We start from the raw sequence: 21,256 nt of genomic DNA on the forward strand, positions 1-21,256 counted from the left end.
AAGGTACATGAAAAGAGTCAATTAAAAAATTGCATATTGGATAATTCCATTTTTTATAACTTTATTTTATTCATTTATTTTTTGTGTGGTGCTGGGGATTGAACCCAGTGCCTCACATGTGCAAGGCAAGTGTTCACTATCACTGAGACACAATCCCAGCTCAGATGATTCCATTTTTGAAATGACAAAATTTTAGAAGAGAACATATCAGTGGTGCAAGGGTTAAGAAGGGGATGGAGTAGAGAAATAGGTGTAATTAAAAAAAAAAAGAACATGAGGAATTCTTGTGACTGTAGTGATAGATATATGAACTTACACAGGTAATAAAATTATATAGCACTTAATATGCACACACACACATATACACACACTCACACACGAGTAAAACCAGAGAAATCTACAAGATTGGTGATTGCATCAAGGTCAATGTTCTGATTGTGATATTATACTATAGTTTTACAAAATGTTACCATTCAGAGGAAAGTGGGAAAAATGAACAAGGGCTCTCTATTATTTCTTACAACTACATGTGAATCTACAATTATCTCAGTTTTTTAAAAAAGCCATGATAAATCGTTAATGTTTCTACTAGAAATAAGAGGCAGAAGGGGCAGCCCTTGTGTTTCCTTTGTGAAATTCCAAAGAGGAAGATTAATAAATGTTATTCTCATTAGGGTAATCAATAAAATGATCATAACCATGGAGGGGGGATATTTGTATCTATTGACCCAGTAATTCTACTTCTTGGAATTTATCAATAAAAATATATTGTTTTGGGCTGGGGATGTGGCTCAAGCGGTAGCGCGCTCGCCTGGTATGTGTGCAGCCCGGGTTCGATCCTCAGCACCACATACAAATAAAGATGTTGTGTCCGCCGAGAACTAAAAAATAAATATTAAAAAATTCTCTCTCTCTCTCCTCTCTCACTCTATCTTAAAAAAATACATTGTTTTATGTGTTCAGATATTCATTGTGGTATTATTTATAACAGTAAAAATATCTAAGTGATTAAAAACGGGGGATAAGTCTTATAAATTATGGTGTACTAGGTGATAAAATACTCTATAAATTTCAAATATATTTTAAAGATATACTCAATAAAATGTATAGCAGGCACTCAATAAATGGAATTTGCTTTCCTTTTTTTGGTATTTAAGGAGCTAATGTAGATAAACTTGACAAACTTTTGCCTGGAAAATGCAAGTTGTTGCTATTCTTCTAATGGTTATTTCTCCCAGTTCCATCCTGAATAAAGCTATACTTTCAGGCAGAACAATGGCTAAGTGGCATATAAGAATGGCCCCTCTTCTGGCTAGCAAGGCATCAAAATGATTTCTTAGGGAGTCTGAGTCAAGAGATTGGGGCTACTTCCTTTCCAGAGGACTTATATTCCTACTCACATAATGAAGAAAATTGGGAACATTCTCCCTAGTACATGCATGTGCATATGTGCATGTGCACATGCATGTGCACGCGCGCACACACACACACACGCGCGCGCGCACACACACACACGCGCGCGCGCACACACACACATATGGCGATAATTTCCAGGGAATCATGGAGTCTTTGAAGCAATGTCATCCCTGCGGACATAAAAATAACAGTGTTCTACTACATCAAGCACTGTTGATTGGGCACGTACTGAGTATCTTACTGAGTATCTGGTACTATCCTTGGTGGTTCTTCTTCTTTTTTCAGTTGCAGATAGACACAATACTTTTTATTTTGTTTATTTCTATGTGGTGCCAGGGATTGAACCCAGTGCCTCACACATGCTAGGCGAGCACTCTACCAGCCGCAGCCCCAGCCCCTTATCCTAGGTTTTTTTTTTTTTTTTTTAGAATTTTAATATTTTTTTTTTTTTTTAGTTTTCGGTGGACACAACATCTTTGTTTGTATGTGGTGCTGAGGATCGAACCCAGGCTGCACGCATGCCAGGCGAGCGCGCTACCGCTTGAGCCACATCCCCAGCCCATCCTAGGCTCTTTATAACATTATTTACAAAATTTTCACAGCAACCTTAGTGGTAGATGTTCATCTGCATATCACAGAAAAGGAAATTTGGGTTCAAAGAGGTGACTTATCAAGGTAGCTGGTAAGTGGCAGAGCTGGCACTGGAACCTAGGGCTGTTTGCCTCCAAAAATTTGTGATCTAACTCCACTTACTACATTTGAAGGACTGATGAAGTGGCACTGTGTGGAAAGCGTGCTGAGACTGTCTGGAGGAGGCCTGGAAAAGTATCCTTGTTCTTCCAACTTAACTCATTGCAGGCAAAATAAAAAATCTCTGGAGAGAGAAGCAGGCCTATTCTAAAGTCTTTCATCCCATTAATGTTTTTCTGTTTAACCTGTATGCTTTCTGTTAGAATTCAACCCCTTTTCCTCTCTTCTGTTTCCAGTGAGGATGGTGAAGAGATGACACAGTACTCCTCCATGAAAGGTTCTAGGGAATAGAGAGGGCTTCTCTCTCCCTAGCTTTGTTGAGGCCATGCCTAGGATGCTTCAGTCTCCTGGGTCTTTTGGATCTGTCCCAAGGTATCAAGCTAAAAGACAAGCAGGAAGGATACACAAAAAAGGAGTAGCCCAGTCAGACCAAGGCCAGCTTGGAGAATGGCCCTGGAGTCTTTGGGACCTTAGTGCTGGGCCCAGAGTGAAGTTAAGGTGGGCAGTTTTTCCCATCAGGCTCAGCAGTGGGCTTCATGTTTGACATCTACCCAGCTCTAGAGGTCTGGCTGGCATCTCACTCCCCAGAGGCTCTTATCTCAATATGACATCTCTATAGTTACCTTTCTCTCAGAAAGGAGGGGACTGGGGATTCTGCCACTATATATTTCCCTTCCTTTTCAATATCAGCTCACTGTATATGGTGCAGGTCCAGGCAACCAAACTGGGTGCTTAGAGATGCTCATGGAAAGGAATAATTTTGTTAGGAGGATGCTGAGATCCCAATGCTAGGTCCAAAGGAGCTCTTCTAGGATGTCAAAGCCAGGATTGAAGTTCTTTCTTCTTTTTTCTCCACATGAGAGATAGGAGGGCAACTGGGGCCTTAGACTGGACACACAGAATGGAGGGATATGTGTCATTCCTCCCTCCCTCTAACAAGGTAGATTGTTATTCTACCTTGCTGGGGCCCAAGCATGCTCACAGCTCACTTTGGCTCCCCTTGGTCCATCTATCTTATGGACAGGAGAGGGTTAAAGGCATGGTATGGGCAAGCTATAAATTTCCCATCAGTGTAGGGAGAGCAGGATTGTTGGCAGGGAGGGGGGCAGGGTTGGGGGGGAGGGGGAGCTGGGAAAAAGCCAGGAGGTTGTCTCTAGGTAACAATAAACACTGCAAGCAAGGAGCAGCTGTTACACTTACTCTCTCTGCATCACAATGCTGAAATAACACTAATAAACCAGTGTGCCCAATGCACAGGCAGACATGCATTCAGGGCCGGGGCCCCAGTGTTCACCTAGGGCTGCCCTCTGTTCCAGGGTAGGGCCCTTAATACCAGTGGACATATCAGTCCTGGCCTGGGTATACTTGTGGAAGGATGAGGACTGATGGGTCCTTCCCACCTGAATGGTATTTCAGGATCAGGGTAGGATAGCAGAGGCTAAAGATCCTGGGTTCAGATCCTGGAGGCGTTCACTGGTGGAAAGAATTCAAATGTTGGTAGTTCTCAGTTGGGAGCTGGGAAGAGAGGAAGAGAGTGAGAGAGATAAAAGTACAGGGAACACAAAAGTATTTACCATGTCCTTTCAGACTGGAGAAGATGTGGTGGCCAGAAATGGGCGTAGCTAATGGGAGGTCAAAGAAAAGGGAGCAGAGAAAGGAGTTTTAAGAAACAGGTGGATTGCTGGATGCAATGGTGCACATCTGTAATCCCAGTGACTCGGGATTCTGAAGCAAGAGGATCACAAGTTCAAGACTAGCCTTAGCAACTTAGTGAGGTCCTAAGCAACTTAGCGAGAACCTGTCTCAAAATAAAAAATAAAAAGGGCTGGGGATGTGGCTTAGTGGTTAAGTGCTCTTGGGTTCAATCCCTGGCACCAATCAATCAATCAAAAAAGAGGAGGGATAAGCAGCAAGTGGTATAGAAGAGTTATTCTTATCTCTTCTGGGGATTAAGCCCCTCACCTATCTATACCCTAACTAATATACCCAGGCTCCCCCTCACAGTACCAATTTTATACCCAGGGCAGGTGATGGGTTAGCTTAGCTCAGGACTAAACTTTATAATGGAGTCTCTCAACTTGTGCTGCCAAAGAGAGGAATGATATAGCTGATTCCATCTCCCTGCACAAAGAGTGATTGGTCTGTCTCTTTCACCAAAAAAAGCCATCTCTGGATCACCAGGAACAGTTGGGCAGAAGGCTTTTACCCTGGCTGAAAAGTAGAGCCACCTGCAATGAAACAGCAACAGAATAAAATAGGCAAGTGAAAATTCAGGCTCGGTCACAGGCCCCAGGACTAGGATCACAGGCATGGACAGTTGTCTTAGTCTACCTTCTGATCTCTTTCTATTATGATATTCAGCACAGTACTCTATCATTCCCTGATTCAAAAAGGATAGAAATGAATATTGCCCACTGGCCTGTGAGAGGGTAAGGCATCAGCACTTTTAAAGAGCTGTGTTTCTGCACCTACTGCTCATTCCGAACCAAAAGCCTGTTCTGCCAATCTAAATACCCCTAGCTGATCCTCTCTGGTCCTAGGTGTCTCTTTCTAAGGAAGAAACTACTGAGAAAAGGTGATAATTCTTTTAGGTTCTGATCTTGTTGTAGTGGTTTTCTTTTCTTTTTTTTTTTAAAGAGAGAGAGAGAATTTTTTAATATTTATTTTTTAGTTTTCGGCAGACACAACATCTTTGTTTTTTATGTGGTGCTGAGGATCGAACCTAGGCCACACGCATGCCAGGCGAGCACGCTACCGCTTGAGCCACATCCCCAGCTCTGTTTTTTTTTTTTTTAATATTTATTTTTTAGTTTTTGGTGGACACACATCTTTATTTTATTTTTATGTGGTACTGAGGATCGAACCCAGCGCCGCGTGCATGCCAGGTGAGTGTGTTATCGCTTGAGCCACATCCCCAGTCCCATTTTGGTTTGGTTTTTAATTTCTGAAAATGTAGAGTCAACTGGGTACACAATTCACTGGTGAGGCAGGCAAATGAGGCAGGGAGAAATAGTTGGGTGTACTTGGAAAGCTTTCTTCTGGAAAAAGTCCAGAGATACTAGGAGGCCCTTGCACATGTGAATGCCCAGTACTCCCTGTGCAATCCATAGATACAGTAAGGCAAGAATAACTGGCCTCTCCTTATGGGAAGCTGCTCCTCTAAGAATGTTCAGCTTCTCCTGCTCTCTTGTCTTCTCCCACTTCCTTCTTTTTTCATAGCTAGGGTCTCTTCTCATCTAGATGAGATTTTCATCCACAGAGTTCAGAGTGGGGAGAAGGAGCAAAGAGAATTCTAACAGGCCTGGGCCCCCTTCCCCTCTGTTGTTTTTATGAGCCACTCCCACTGCTGTGAGTCACTAGAACCTCAGACTCTGCTGAGCTGCCAGCAGCCTTCTCCCTACCCCCTCCTCCAGCCAAGCAAAATGCACCCAAAAGGCCCCAGAGCCCACCATCTTCTTAACCATAGGGCCATAGCCTCTTTCATCCCTAATAATAGTAACCTGTAACACAGGCACATTGAGATGACTGAGCACAGGAGTGTGAAAGACTACAGCATGTGCTCTATGCAGGGGTAGAGTGCTGGCTGCCGGCTCCATGGAGCAGGATAACCAGCCAGGAGAGCTGGCACACTCAGGCATATAGCCCTATAGGCATGTGAGGGGAAGCAAGAGAGGATGGGGTAAAGATGCTGTTTCAGGAGCAGGGAGCAAGTATCTCCTTTTAGCTTTCTCTCTGGCCAGTTTCTCTCCTTGGCCTCTCTCCTTGAGTGCTAATGAACACCATGGTACAGCCACCTCGGTCTACCCCTTTCTCTTCCTTTCCCCTTCTCCATAGCTTTGGGAATTATAGAGAGGGGATCTGCATAACAGCCTTCCAGGTGTCAAGGTAAGAGGTTCAGATTTCCAGGTCTCCCCCAACCCCATACGGTGGGAAAATAGGGAGGAGGAAAGGGGTCCCCTTAGAGTAAAAAGTTAAACCCTAGGCCATTGCTGAGCATTGTGGCTAGTTCTTTTTGTCCAGAAGGCAGAGAATTCTGGGTATTGTTTTCTCTACCTTCCAAACACTTCACATCTACCCTTCTTTTCCACAAAAGTCTCTGAACTTCTTCTGGACTCCAGGCTGTGGATCTGGAACCCTTGGCTAGACCTTGGGAATATGAGGTAGACCTGATAGGGTTGAAGAAAGGAAGCTCTATTTCTTTCTTTCTTTCTTTCTTTCTTTCTTTTTTAAGAGAGGGGCTTTTTTTTTTTTAAACTTTATTTTATTTATTTATATATGGTGCTGAGGATCGAACCCAGGACCTTGTACGTGCAAGGTGAGCACTCTACTGCTGAGCCATAACCCCAGCCTGGAAGCTCTATTTCTTTGAAAAACACCCAGAATCTGGAGTGAGTACTTTAAGGGCCTTTCTGCCCCTTCCATATGCCCCTAGTATGTTGAAGTAGGGATGAACAAAGGACAACCATCAGCAAGAGAAAGGGTGGCTAGCTTTTTTTTAGAGAAAGCCTGCCATCCTCTCTCCTCCCTTACTACATGCTCTTTTCCATTGCTCTGCATTCCAGAGTAGAAACATCACCCACCTAAAATATCCTCCAAATAATACTTCCTATAACTGTACTGCCTTACATTCAGCAGTCAACTCCACAAGTGGGACTATAGAACTCAGTTTCCAAATGTCACCTCTCCATCTTGTCTCTTTGCAACCTTCTACCTCATCTCACCCAACAGAAGAACCTTCTTTGCAGTCCCTGCCACAGTTCTCCCCCTACCAACAGCCTTGATACCCTTGGAAGCCGGCAGGGGTCCTAGAAGAATTCTTCCTAGTCTGTCCTTGGGGGACCTGAGGACCTTCTTATCTTGGCTGCAGTGGAGAAGGCAAAGGATCAGACAGACCAGGGGCAGATTCTGAGAGTCTAAAGGCAGGGCAGGATGAGGCTGGGGGCACTTACAGAGGCAGATCCTGCTCTTCCCCCAGGGCCTGCTCTTCCCCCTAGAGGAGAAAATTCTGGGGGTGGGAAAAAAGATGTGGGGGCATGAAGAATATGACAAAATTTTCCCTGGCACTGCCTTCCAAACTTTGTGCCTAATCTTGCCCTTACCCCAAGTAAGCCTCATGAAGCACAGAACAAAGAATGTTGAATATTTTCAGGAAAGGGGAGGATGCCAAGAAATTCAGCTTTGGCAACCTGGTGGTAAAGGCCCCATTTGCCTTCATCCTTCCCTCTTTAACCCTAGCTCACAAACAGTGACAAAAGAAAGCTAGTAGGAATGGAGGAGGTTAGAAACTTGCTTTTCTCTTCCAGGGTACATGAACACTATGTGAACCAAATGGGACCTAACCAAGAGCCCTAGGGCAGGGTACTACATGAATTTAGGGGCTTTTCTAATTCAGCCTTTAGGGCCTTGAATTTGAATTCTGTCTCTGTTCTAGGCTTAGACATTGGACAAGAGGTATAAGACCACCCCTTATTATACTTTTTGGCATAACTTTCTCCAGTGGTTTATATTATAGTAGGGAAACTTGTGAGAAGATTTCTAACAAAGTTTCATATTTAATGTTGACTGGAAGATTTATTTCTAGGTTAAAAGTTGGAGTAATTGGTTCATTTCCTTCCCTTAGAAGTTAAGGTAAAATTCTGGAATGGGGACTAAAGGAAATCTGACTGCTTGGAATCAAGGGAATGGATGAGATGAACTATGAAACAGGCTATATAAAGAAAATGTCCCCCATGGGTGGGGGTTGTGACTCAGTGGTAGTGCTCTTGCCTAGCATGCGTGAGGCACTGGGTTTGATTCTCAGCACCACATACACATAAATTTAAAAATATATATATTTTTTTAAAGAGAGAGTGAGAGAGGAGAGAGAGAGAGAGAGAATTTTTAATATTTATTTTTTTTTAGTTCTCGGCGGACACAACATCTTTGTTGGTATGTGGTGCTGAGGATCGAACCCGGGCCGCACGCATGCCAGGCAAGTGCGCTATCGCTTGAGCCACATCCCCAGCCCCTAAAAAATATTTTTTTAAAAAAGAAGAAAAAAAGAAAATGTTTCCCAGTAATGCTCCATAGAAGATGCACTTGCTTGACTCCCTCAGTTGCTTCCCAGACTCAGGGGACAAAAACATGAGGCTTCAGGCAATGGAATATAGTGTCCTGCTGACTCTTCATTTGACTTTCCTCCCTCCATACCTACCTTTCCTTTCCCTGTGTTCCCAGGAACTTTCTAAACCCAGGAACAAAAGCAGCTCCAAGACAGGATTCAAATGAATTCCCCTCTCTGGGTCTTGGTTTCCATATCTGTAAAATAATGGGGTCAGGCAAGATGAGCTCCAAGTTCCCTTCCCTGGAACAGAAAGGTTCTCTGATTCAGACCCTAAAAGGCACCAGTCTTAGTTTGCATGCCATTTTGCATGTAACTTTGATGGCACTGTTTCAAGTCAAAATGTAGAAAGGCTGGGGATATAGCTCAGTGGTAGAGCTTGCCTAGCATGTGTGAGGTCCTGAGTTCAACCCCAAATATGGAGGTGGGGGGACACATACAGAAATATCTCTGAAATCTGCCTTTCTCTTCCCTCTCATCACAGTCTCTAGTTCCATGGTCCTTAGCTCTTGTACTTTCCTTCAGGGATCTCAAACCTCTGTCCCCACATTCCTTTCACAATTTTACAGCACTCCTTGGGATAAAAACCCAACTAGACAAAACCCCAGGGGCAAGAAAACAGCCTTACCTATTATTCTGATTGCAATTTTGGGCTCTAAGATTTGAGTCAACCAGTACAGTTCCATCCCTTTTGGAGGTCCTGGCAGGGGGGGGAATCCTGGCACCTCTCCCCAGCGCCTCCCCTCCTCCTCTACCTTGCAATTCTCCATGCCAGAACGCAAAGTGGCCAGTGATTGATGGGCCCGAGTTCCCGGTAACCGCACCCAGTGGCCCAATCCTCCTCCCTTACCCAATCCCTCCCCTGTCCCTATTCAGAGATCAGATTGTCTCATGTTGGTCCCTGAGGTCCCATTAATTAAAAATACATCCAATTAAATGGCAGGTGAAAACGTGCTATTGGAGCTCTACACCCCCTTGCCCCAGCTTGGTCTCTCCACCCCCAGCCCCCCTTCTAAGGCTCAGCTGTGCTTTGAGCTGAGAAAGGGGGGGGGGGAGAAAGAGGGAGAGAGTAGAGGAAGACATAGGGGTGGGAGTATGATGGGGGGGCTACTTGAACCTCTGCCAGGGTAGCATGTGCCAGCCTGGGAGGGTGGCACCGTGCCCTGGTGTCTAATTTCTGGAAGGTGTGAGTAGGTTCAGTCAGCTGGGTACCCACCTCCATTTCCCTTAAAGGGGCAGAGGGCAATCAGAGGGTATGGTTAGCTCTGCTGCCATGCTTCTGGGCTTGATACGTGAAGGACAGAGTATAAATGAAAGAAGGATCTTAGAATGGTAATATTTAGGGGTTGGGAGGATCTGAGACTTCCATTCTTGGCATATCTCGGCTCATCCCCAAACTAGGAAGAAGATATAACAAGGAGTGAGGAGCCGGATGGGACCCAGGTGGCAGGGCAGGGTGATGCTCCTGAGTCTGGCTGTGCCTTTCCTGCAGAAAAGCTGAGAGAAAGACAGAGGGAGAGGGAGGGAGAGAGGGAGAGAGGAAGGAGCCATAATTTGGGTGGGAGCAGATGGATCAGATAGGATCAAATATACAAAGATGGATGTTCATGTGGGTACCATGTCCCTAAGTACTTAATGGGAAAGAGGACTTAGAGGGACCTGTTCTGTTTGCTCTTTCTTCAGACAAAAAGCAGTAGCAGTAGAGGGAAGTCACCTTGGCCTGGCTGCTGGCGGGCTGTGATTAGGACAAGCTCTGACCATTCTCATGCTCCTCCATACTTAAAGGGTCCCCAGATTTTTCCAGGTTCTACACCTGCCCCGCCCCATCCCAAGCCCTCCAGCCCCAAGTGATACAAGGCTAATAGGCTCTTAGCACATTGAAGAGGAGTTAGAGAAGAAAGGATGATGAAGAGTGGCACTCAGAATCCAGGCAGGAGTGGGGGTGCTGACCCAGGGCCCCTGCCTGGCCTCCTTGGCAGCCTTAGCACCTCCTCACTTCACTTTAACGCTAATTGGAGATTTTAATCTGCGCTGCTGCTCTGCTCAGGGTGCTGGGGGGAGCGCCAGCTGTGCAGTAATTCCAGTAGCACCGACTGTTTAATCAAGCTGTCCTCCTGGGGAGGGGCCCTCAGGCATGGGGGGAGGAGGAAGAAGAGGACCTCTGTCATCTCCCTGAGCCTATTCAGACTAGAAGAGCTTCATGGAGACTGAGGGTCAATTGTGGAGTCCTCATTCCTGTAGAAGCCTATTGGCCATTTGGCATCACTAACAGAGCCATGACATTGCATAGGGTGGGTATGAGGCACAAGGACCAAAGCAGCCCCCTTTCCCATACTGTTTTCTGACACCTTTTCTGGCTCAGAGCCTAGAGGTATCCTGCATATACTCCAGCCACTCAGTCTAAACACATCTATTAGACTGTCATGAGTTCTTCAGGTCTGTGCTGGAAGAGATGATGGGGTGACACACTTTTTCAGTCTCCAGCCCCCCAATACTTTCTCACTAACAAAGACACTTGGAATACTTGTAAAATATTTCCCCCCCTAAAAACCATAGACACCCCCACCCTCTGGGCCAGAAAGCAATTGTCAGGAGGTAAGGGGACAATGGGGTAGACAGCTAGAACCTGTTATACCCTGAAGGAGAGAGCACCTGTGTGAACTGCTTAGTACCTGGAACTAGGGGCTTTCCAAGCACAACTGGAAGTGCACTGAGCTATAGGCCACTAGGGCAGTGTTTAGGGTCTTAAGTCATTTTAAAGAAAGAACAAGGGCTGGGGATGTGGCTCAAGGGGTAGCGCGCTCGCCTGGTGTGCGTGCTGCCGGGGTTCGAACCTCAGCACCACATACAAACAAAAATGTTATGTCTGCCGAGAACTGAAAAATGAATATTAAAAATTCTCTCTCTCTCTTAAAAGAAAAATAAAGAAAGAACAAGTGGTTCCAGTTATTCTTTTGACTCCTTGGCCCTCAGCTCTCAGACTCTCTGGGGGTGTCTGAGAGGTCAAGGAGAAAGGGTACCCAGTCTGCTAAGGTGTGAGTTTTAATTGGTCAGCAGTGCCCTCGTGTGGCAGAAACCAAGACTGCAGCTGCCTAACTGGTATGGTTGCTTTGAGGAATCAGACATCCTGCTTTGCGGGTACAAGTTATAAATGTTGGTATTCTCTGTACCATCAAGGTAGCCCATACATACCTACTAGGTGACTATTTCCAGGGAAATTTCCTGCTTTCTAACATCTGCTTCAGCCTTCTTATCTATCCTGTTTCACTTGCTCCACTTCTAACTCAAAAGCATCTGCCTCAAGGAAAGCAGCACCTTGCTCAGTGAAGGTACTTGTTTGGGAGTGCTGCTTGAGCTAACTGAATTGCAGGAGTAAGAGGGATGCTGCTGAGAGAGGAAGCCAAGGGTCAAGAGGAAAAGATGATGTCACTCTAAGGCCTGATAGGCAGGAAGATGCTCTGACCCCCCTGACATTCTCTAAAGGCCCCAGAGGAGAGCTGACACCTGAATTCCAAAGAGCAATATCCAGCAGCTGATTCTTCCCTTCAATCATCCATTTTCCATTTCCCAGGGAAGTCTGGGAATAAGTAGAGACAGAAAGATTTTGGGAGCTAAGATCCGAATCCTGGGAAACAGTCACCAGATAAAACACCTTTTCTTGAAAAGATCCTGGTACTCTATTAGGATGCACATCTAGGGATTCAGACATCCAGCTCCCAAGAAAAGGACTGCCTCTCCCTTCCCCTCTAGTCTCAAAGACCATCTACTTACTGGTCCTTTCCCTTTTTAAATTTTTATTTATTTAATTATTTTAGTTGTTGATAGACCTTTATTTTATTTATTTATATGCAGTGCTGAGAATCGAACCCAGTGCCTCACATATGCCAGGCTAGTATGCTACTGTTGAGCCCCAGCCCCAGCCCCATTACTTTTCTATACCCACTAAATGGGGGGAAAGGTTTTGAACTACAGAAAAAGGAATGGACATTTGATAACTGGAGGGACTCTCTGAAGAGAAGGGTTTGAAAGTTAGAAAGCCAAGGAGTTGAGTCTTCTTGCTGGAGATAATAAACAACAGAAATACCATCAGAAAAGCTGGACACACTGCCACATATCTGTAGTCCCAGCTACTTGGCAGGCTACTTGGGTAACATAGTGAGACCTAGTCTCAAAAAAAAAAAAAAAAAAAAAGAAGAAGAAGAAGACAAAAAAAAGTTACTCCCAGAAAGAAATATGGCCCTATTTGGGATTAGGAGAAGGGAGAGCATACCTACCACCAGGCAAAGAGGACAAGGGTGGGCACTGGAGCCAGGTGTCCCACCTGCTTTGGGCACTGGGAATGGAGGAAGCAGGCTGCAGGCATCTACTTCTGGTATTTCACACAGTGTTCGGACAGGTGCAGTCTCCCATTGAACCTAGAAAGGAGGTGAAGAAGCTGGTTAGAGGAAGGGAGAGGGACATCACTATTTTATCTTGATTTGAAGGAATAGAAAAATAGCTTTTTGGAAAAGAAGTATTTTGTGTATGATGGGGGTAGTGGGTGAGTGGGGCAGCCATCCTAAGGAGAGGGCTGAAAGTGAGCAACCACATCAGCATGGAGGAATCTCTATTAACACAGCTGGCCAAGAGGAAACAACAGGAATGAAATGACTGCTGATGCCAAGAAAGGGAGTCACTTACTCTAGCTGGAAGAACTTGTTAACCCGAAGATAGGATACCAGAAAGCCATCAAATTAAAAAGCTAAGGAAACTCCTCTGGAGATCTCTGAGGGTAAGAAACTTCCCTGAGATCAGGGTACAGTGAGGCTGGGGGTATTCCATTTAAAAGAAGATAGTAACCTCTGATTGGCCTTAAGTCCCTACCTGGCATTAAGTTCTTGGAAGAGACTGAATTTGCCAGGTTCTGAATGCAAGGTGTCTGATGGATGTCACCGAATTCCTCAGGGGCTACCCCTACTACTGTCACCTGTAAAGGAATATGACAGGCTACATTAGGCATGAGACAAGGGACTAGACAGCAAAGAGGGTCTTTCATCTTTAGCACAGGAAGCATGAGGTTGGCAGATAACAGTGAGAGTGGTGGCTGCCATTTCTCCAATTTCTTGAAACCTGAATTCCCCACAAGGTTTTAGATAAATTTTAAGCATGTTCCCAGAGAGTTACGTTTCCAGATTTCTGTCTCCCAGGAACTGTCTCCCAGGTTGATAAAGACAAAACCATTGTCCCTGTATTCATAGATAGAGAATTCAACAAAAATAGAAGCTATGAACCCAGAATTATAAAAGGCAACAAAGGTTAATGGTTAAAATTTAATATAAATTTTAGGCAAGAAGATAATTTGGAGATCACTCAATTTTTGATCAGATCACCAGCTTAGATTTGAGACTCTCTTGTCCATCACAGCTTCTCTGAGAAGGGCTCTGAGATACAAAAGGATCTTGACTATAAAACAGAAGGACTTGAGCTAGGGCTGTAGCTCAGTGGCAGAGTGCTTGCCTAGCATGCATGAGGCACTGGGTTCGATCCTCAGCACAACATAAAAATAAACAAATAGAGACATTGTGTCCATCTACAACTATAAAAAAATAAAAATTAAAAAAACCCAGAAAGACTTGTAAGACAACAGACTTGATGCAATTTGGGCAAGTAGGTCTATCATATATTCCTGGGGCAGATACAAATTTGCATGGGAAGCAATACCACATTTCCCCTATGCTATCAATTAGGGCATGATGGACAAAATGTAAAGAATATGTACTGGGATCTGTCTGTCATCCGCAATGTTCATTTTGCAGATCCCCTGCACCCCCTGCCAGCTATATCCATAACTCTTTATCTCCAAGCTGTCCAGTTGTGCCTTTCTCCCTTCAGCATTGTCCTCTCTGCTCATCAGTGGCTCCTGATTTCATATGCTCAGAGAAAGCATGGGTCTGTGGATGTATCCAGGAGGGTTCCAGGAGGGGAACTGAGACTTAGTTAGCCCAGAGTGAGATGAATTACAGAACCTGCCCTGCAGATTAGACAACTAAGCACACCATGTTGGGTTTAGGCCACCATGAGGCACCACTTTCCAAACAAGTCAACACTAAAAAAATAAAATAAGGAGAGAGGTAATGCTCCCTTTACCCCCACAACTTTCCTGTAATCTCAGAGAGTATCTTATTTTGAGTTCTCTAATCTAGTGTCATTCAGAGACCCCCCTTCTACCTTAATTTTCTAGCAGATGAAATATGTTTTCTTTCTACCTTCATTTTGATTCATTTAGCCCCTTATTTTTGGAAAATAAAATAAATGCCACAAACCCGTTCCCTGTGGTAACTTAGTTCTGATACCGCTTGCTTAAAACCTAAAAGGTCAGAAGGATGATTCTTTTCAATATACAAAGGGGTCTGAGTTGAGATTTAGGATTAATTCCTCATGTTGCCTTTGAGGTTCTTTTCCTCCAACCTACAGAGATAGTGGCTAAGTGTTCTGAAATTTGGAGTAACTCTGAGAGCATCAGGGTCTTTGGCTGTGGCTGCCATTTGCTTCCTAATGAAAAAGAGCTCTAATAAAAAGTGCTTAATTTGCATGTCATTAGATGTTATCCTTTAAGGTAAAAATATAAAAATGTTTTCTATTAATGACTTTTAAACCTACCTTTACCTTCCAATCTCTGTCCTTCCCCCTTCAAAATCTCACAGCCTTTCTTTCCTTTCCTGAGGAAGCTGAGGGTTTTCAGGAATAGGTGATTTTAAAGTTGGAGGCTCTATATTCACATAGGTTAAGATTCTGGCCTCTTGGATCTAGTCCTAGTATGGTTAAACCAACTGTGAGATTGTGGGTGAGGGCTGGGGATGTGGCTCAAGCGGTAGCATGCTCACCTGGCATGCGTGCGGCCCAGGTTCGATCCTCAGCACTACATACAAACAAAGATGTTGTGCCCGCCGAAAACTAAAAAATAAATATTTAAAAAATTTTCTCTCTCTCTCTCTCTCTCTCTTAAAAAAAAGAGAGGCAAACTTGAGGTGTAGTATTTAAAAAAAAAAAAAAAAAGATTGTGGGTGAGGTACTGTGCCATCCTTAAATCTGTTTCCTGTTCTGTAAACTGAGAGCCTGGATTACCTGACCTCTTCTCTAGCTCTGGCAATGTATGATTCTCTAACAGAGAAGTCACGTCAAGTATCCATGCATTAGGAAGTGAAATATTCCTGCCCTTTACACCTCTCTGCACCACTTTAGAGAAGGTCCCCTGGAGATGCCTGCCTTCCTCCTGCAGGTTTAATTGAAGGGACAGGTGAGACCCAGTAGGAGGCCTTCCTTTAAGTGCCAAACCCTTTCTAGTAAGAGGAAATTAAGTGGGTTGAGGTTGTGGCTCAGTGGTAAAGCACTTGGCTAGCATGTGTGAGGTACTGGCTTCAATTTTCAGCAGCTCATATAAATAAATAAATAAAATAAAGATCCATCAAAAACTAAAATAAATAAATAAATAAAGAGGAAATTAAGTAAGGAGAGAATCTATACTCTGACCCCGAATCTTGATAAAACAAAAGGCAGGTATGGGGCAGGATGGAGTTTGATAAGCATGCCCCCATCTCAGATTGGGCACCCCCTCAACTTTGCCCTAGGGAGCCCCATGTAAGCAGTAGCTGCTAATCTAACATAACTGTGTAGATGAAATGAATAGAGCAAAGGACATGTAAATAATCCACAGCATTGACTTCAATATCCAATCAATACCCACACACTCACTATTTTCTCCTACTTTAGGCCTATAGGTATAAATAAGAAGCCATAATGGCAAGGCACAAACCATTTCTGTCTTCCTCCTCCCCAAAGTCGAAAAGAAGAGACAGTGAGACAGGAGCTACTTGGCTTCCTATAAATTGTTTTGTCCTTCCTCACAGCTGCAATCAGAAGCTAAGGGCTCCCGCAGGCCTTGTTCTGATCTGCTGCAGGCGATGGAGGGTTTTTGAAACAGAGAGGACTTGGCTGCAGCCCCGTTTCAGCTGCCGCTGGGGCTGGCTAATGGGCTCATTCGGGAAGACCCCCGCCTGCCGTACTAAAGAGTCCCCTGCCGACCCCCTCCCTAGTCCCAACCCAATTAATAAATGGGGGCTCCCACTTTATGGCTCTAGGAGCAGGAACCAGAGATGCAAATGACCCCCAGGGAGGGACAGGAAAAGGCCTTCCAAGAATCAAGCCAGAGAATTGTGCATCCACAGGCACATGCTGCCACAGGCTAGTCATATCCCATTTTCAAGGCATTAAAGGGGAAGAAACTGACAAACAAAACCAAAAAACTGAATTTTCTTTCCCAGATCCAAAGTTGACTAGCATCCTTAGAAGTTTGTGGGCACACCCCAGCAATGGGACTCTCTTGTCTGGTTCTCCACTCTGAAATGGGTGGGGTGCAGGTTACCATCTGGACACAGTACATGCTCCACGGTTCTCCAGGGACAGGGCCCCTTCTAGACTCTGCAACACTGAAGACAGGCACACCACATCAGTTGGCTAATAAACACTTATTCCTTAAAAACAAAGCTGTCTCTTACCAAAGCTTCCATCATTATCAGCAGCACAAATGTGTCCTGGGATCATCTGGAGGCCATCTTTGTCTCTCCCCTCACATCTAAACTTTGAGCAAGCCTAATTCCTATGGACCACCCCCTTCCATTTCTTCTGATTCCTCCTTTCCTAGTCTACTGTAGGCTTTACTGCCTCAGGTATGGGCAATAACAACAATATTCTACAGAACTCTGCAGTTGCAAAGTCCTTGGAATAATTTTCATCTCATCATGTTTACTTCTCTGTTACTGCTTACCAAACCAAATTTCAACTCCTCATTCAGAGGGACTGGGACATTTGCCTAGCATATATCAGGCCCTGGATCCCCTGCACAAAACAAACAAACAAACAACAAAAAACCCACACAGCTCCAATTCCTCAATTCAGGCCAAGAAGATCACACCTCCAACTTCATTTCCTAACACCCTTTCCTGTACCATCCTAGGTCAACTCATGTCCCTCTCCCCAAAATATATTTCCATAAGTCTCCTCCCTCTGGTCACCTTTCTCTCACTTTCAAAGAATTTTTTCTTATTAACTCCACTTTTTCTAATTATTTGATTTGGCTTCCTCTTGTTAGTACACTCTTACTTTATAACTTGACTTAATATGCTAACTTAAAAATATAGATTCCCCACTCCCGACCCGGGCATAAGACTCATCTCTCACACTAGGCTCAGAAGCTCCCTAAAAGTGGGACCCCCCTTCAACCTCCTCCCACCCCTAGATATAATTACTCAAGACATAACTCTGCTAATGATATTACCCCTCCCCACTGAAGCAGTCTCCATGGTATAACTCTTGGGATATTATACCAAACAACCAAGAGGAATACAATCTAAATCTGTGTGTTTTCAGACTCCCACCTGCCCCAAACTTAACACTTTTCAAAATCACAAATTCAATTTCAGGACTTCAAAATGTTACAAACAAAAATTGGGGGGGGGGGGAAGCACAGTCACCAAATGAATTTATCTCCTTGATTCATAGTGTATAAACACTATTTTCCACTATTTTCTCTGAGGACGCCTTAGGATTAGAAGCCTTATTTGTTCTCTAAGATTAAATCCTATATTCTTGGGTCATAACTTGACTTTCTAGAATGAAAATAAATCTCAGTGCCAAAAGTAATCTCGCTCCCTATCATACCTGCCTCTGATTCATTGTATAGTCTCTAGGAATGGAGAAGTTATTTACCTTTCAATTGTCTGGTTCCTTCGATTAACCTCAATCTCAAATGCTGATTCTTCATTTCCTCTAGGTTAGTTCTGTGTGGTTAGAAAGGAAAAAGTGGTCTACCACTTCCTTTTATCTCCTACATATTGCTCAGGACAATAAGAGGGATGTCTTTTCTTTCCAGCCCTTGATTTCAAGGTGCCTAAGAATCAAGACAGTAAAAGTAAAGCCCTTCAAATATCCAATCAATGCCCACACACTCACTACTGTTTTCTCCTATTTTAAGCCTATAGATACCTGTAAGAACCCATGGTGGCAAGAGACACACCATTCCTGTCTTCCTCCTCCCCAAAGCCAAAAAGAAGAGACAGTGAGACAGGAGCTTGACACATGGTAATACTTAAGGTTAGTTCCCCTTTTCTTCCTTCTTTCTCCAAACACCAGTTTCTCCACCTTTCTAAAATTTTTTTACTGGCCAAAGATGGCATTGAACTAAACAAACTAATGTCCTTTTGTAGCGCAAACATTCTGGAACTCAAATTCACAAATTCTGGTTTGTCTGCTCTTCTATGCACTGCCCTCATTCATCTAAAATAAGGGGATGAAGAATAATATTAGTTTCTAGGTTGACATAAAATACATAAATCTACTTGGAGAGTTTTAAAACTTGAAAAACACAATTTTATCATGTTCTTTCCTTCTTACTCCTTATCCTCTTCAACTATGTAGCTAACAGTGCTAAGCAAATGTATCATAAGTTATTTGCTTAATATTGTTTACATTCTCTAGCCTCTGTAGAAAAAATGTCTTCAAATTATGGCCCAGCTTAAGGGTTCTAGGCCCATCCTCTAACCCTAAAGGTAATACTCCTGTGAATCAAGGGAAACTCTTTACTCACAGAGATGCCTTAATGGAACCTCACTGGAGTAAACTGTGAACCTCTAGAGCAATCATCCCCTAAATTTCACTAGCCCAACCATAATTTTTCTTTCCATCCCATATTCCTCTCTTTCTGCAACCTGGCTACCAAATTGCTCTAGTTCTCCCTTTTTACCCTTATTTGTACCTCCTTATATGGCTTTATTTTATGTGTCCTTGATCCTCTTAAAGAATATTGGTGCAAAGTCAATCTCAGAAGTTCCTGAATTAATCAGAGACCAGGCTCCTAAACTTTCTGAAAGCTTTAAAACTTATCCTGTTTTTCTCCAGGCAGGAAAGCATTTAAAATTGCATTAGCATGGTACAGTTAGTTTTTTTGTCCGCAAGGTGATCCTTACACCAAGGGTGTTGCTCATCAAGTATAGTTGAAATTCTAAGACATAGGAGGGAGAGACAACCCCATCAGATAGCCCCCTCAGGTAGAGAAAAGACACCCTCCAAGATCCAGGCTTTGTTCTTCACTTAGCTTGCATCACTTTTTAAAGGCTTCTTCATGCTGCCCTCCCTCAAGGAGGCATAAAATAGCCCTTATTCCTTTGGAACTATCAACACTCTCTTTAGTTTACAACTATGCCAGAGCAAGACATCAAAAATCTACTTCTAGATCCTAGGGAACCTATATCTAAATGAACTTATTTTATGGCTATGTCTTCTCATGCTTCTCTAGAGAAGCATGCTGTAAAGCTAAGGACTGTATGATGAGATGCCTTCACCAATAATTACCCTTCTAGAGGGTATTAAGGACTAACATCACATTAGCCTCTTTATTGCAAACTTGGACCACTAATTTTTGAAATAAGCGATATGAGAGCCATCCAGTGGTCAAAGCATTTTGGCATCCAATGATTAATCACGGGAGCGGGGGGGGGGGGGGACACAACCCTGCAAGCCTTATCTACGTTCTCTTGGATACCAGAACTCTTTTTTGACCAAGCTTTACTTCCCACAGACACCATCTGCAACTGAACATAGAAATGTAACAAGCAGAAGCAACAATTTCAGGATAAGGGAGAAGAGGATGAAGAAGTGAAGGTTCAAAGAGGGGAAGCAGGAAAACTGAAAGGACTCTCTGGCTTCCATTACCAGAAAAACAATCTCCTGTGCCCCACATAACATGAATTAAAAAGTTCCTTTCATAGCTCTTGGCAATAAGAACATATGGTTATTTTGCTCTTGTACCTCCTACCCCATAAGTTGAGGATCTGAATAGACGTTTGTCTTCTGAATCACCTCTAAAGGCATTTCAAAATGATGAAACAGGCACAGCCGCAAACTCCTATAATCCTGGGTACTCAGGAGGCTGAGGTAGGAAGATAGCATGTTTGAGGCCAGCCGGGACAACTTAGCAAGAACTTGTCTCAAAAGAAAAGAAAAAGAAAAAAGGAGAGCTGAGCATGTAGCTCAGTGGTAGAGCACCTGAGTTCAATCCCCAATATCACCAAAAAGCCAAAACCAAAACTGAGACAACTATAATTAAATACCCAGCTGGGTTAAGTAATCAAAACCTATGGTAGCTGTTCATCACTCTAGTTGGATGGTGAGTAGAAAGAAAACAAGAAGAAAAAAAAAGAAGTGGGTGAATAGGTGAGAAATAGCCAGTGAGAAGTGGTAGAGTACCCCAATGACTCCTTCAGGTGTCATACTCCCGCAGTCTTCCAACCCTGGCTGAAGTAATCTCCGATTTAAGAGCGTTCACAAGGCAATTGAAACTCTAGAGGGATTCCTACAGATGAGAAATACCATACACAGGATAATGAAATCTTCCAAAGTGTCCAGGAATGCTCACCTTGCCTCTCAGAACCACAGAACACTTGGCAGTCCCTCTCCCTTGGAATGGTAGAGTATTTCCTCATTGAGGAATTCCCCATTCCATTCCACTCAGCCCTTGAAAATGATTATGCTGTGAAGTCACTTAAAAACTAAAAAAGAGCCAAGTTATAGAGTAATCTTTAATAATAAAAACAAAAATTCCAGTTTAGCATCACTGTTGACGTCTTTGAGGCACTGGCCTTATCATACTAAGGATGCTTGTCTGGGAGAATAGTGCCTAAGAAACTGAGATACTGAAAAGCATGTTTCCTAATCAGAAATGACTTTGAGTATGATAAAGAAAATGTCCAGGATAGTTAGGTTCAATTTTTAGGCACAGATTTGAAAAGAGATCCACTGCTATAAAGTGGTAACAATACCAGTTCACATCCTTAGTCACGAACTTGTAACTTATATATATATGACATAAAACTGGACTAGGGCTGTAGCTCAGTGGCAGAGCGCTTGCCTAACATGTGTGAGGGTTAATCCTTAACACCACATAAACAAATAAAATAA

At 43.6% G+C, this 21,256-nt stretch overlaps 1 protein-coding gene across 18 annotated transcripts in view; it reads right to left on the reverse strand.

Moving 5' to 3' along the window:
• Nucleotides 1–21,256, reverse strand: part of Cdk12 (cyclin dependent kinase 12) — a 103,676-nt gene that overhangs the window by 17,088 nt on the left and 65,332 nt on the right. For 3 of the 18 annotated variants that reach the window (XM_078042075.1, XM_078042074.1, XM_078042072.1), the window contains exons 15-17: nt 13,130–13,232; nt 12,541–12,681; nt 8,360–8,463 (exon numbers count right to left, since the gene is read on the reverse strand). In XM_078042075.1, coding sequence (XP_077898201.1) covers nt 13,229–13,232 — 4 coding nt within the window. In that variant the 3' untranslated portion in view covers nt 8,360–8,463; nt 12,541–12,681; nt 13,130–13,228. Of the gene's footprint in view, nt 1–44; nt 8,464–12,536; nt 12,682–13,129; nt 13,233–21,256 lie in introns of those variants that run through there. The other 15 variants (XM_021724188.3, XM_021724184.3, XM_078042071.1 and 12 more) reach the window with 14 other exon arrangements.

The sequence above is a fragment of the Ictidomys tridecemlineatus genome, chromosome 3 (assembly GCF_052094955.1).
Source record: "Ictidomys tridecemlineatus isolate mIctTri1 chromosome 3, mIctTri1.hap1, whole genome shotgun sequence".
Taxonomy (NCBI): domain Eukaryota; kingdom Metazoa; phylum Chordata; class Mammalia; order Rodentia; family Sciuridae; genus Ictidomys; species Ictidomys tridecemlineatus.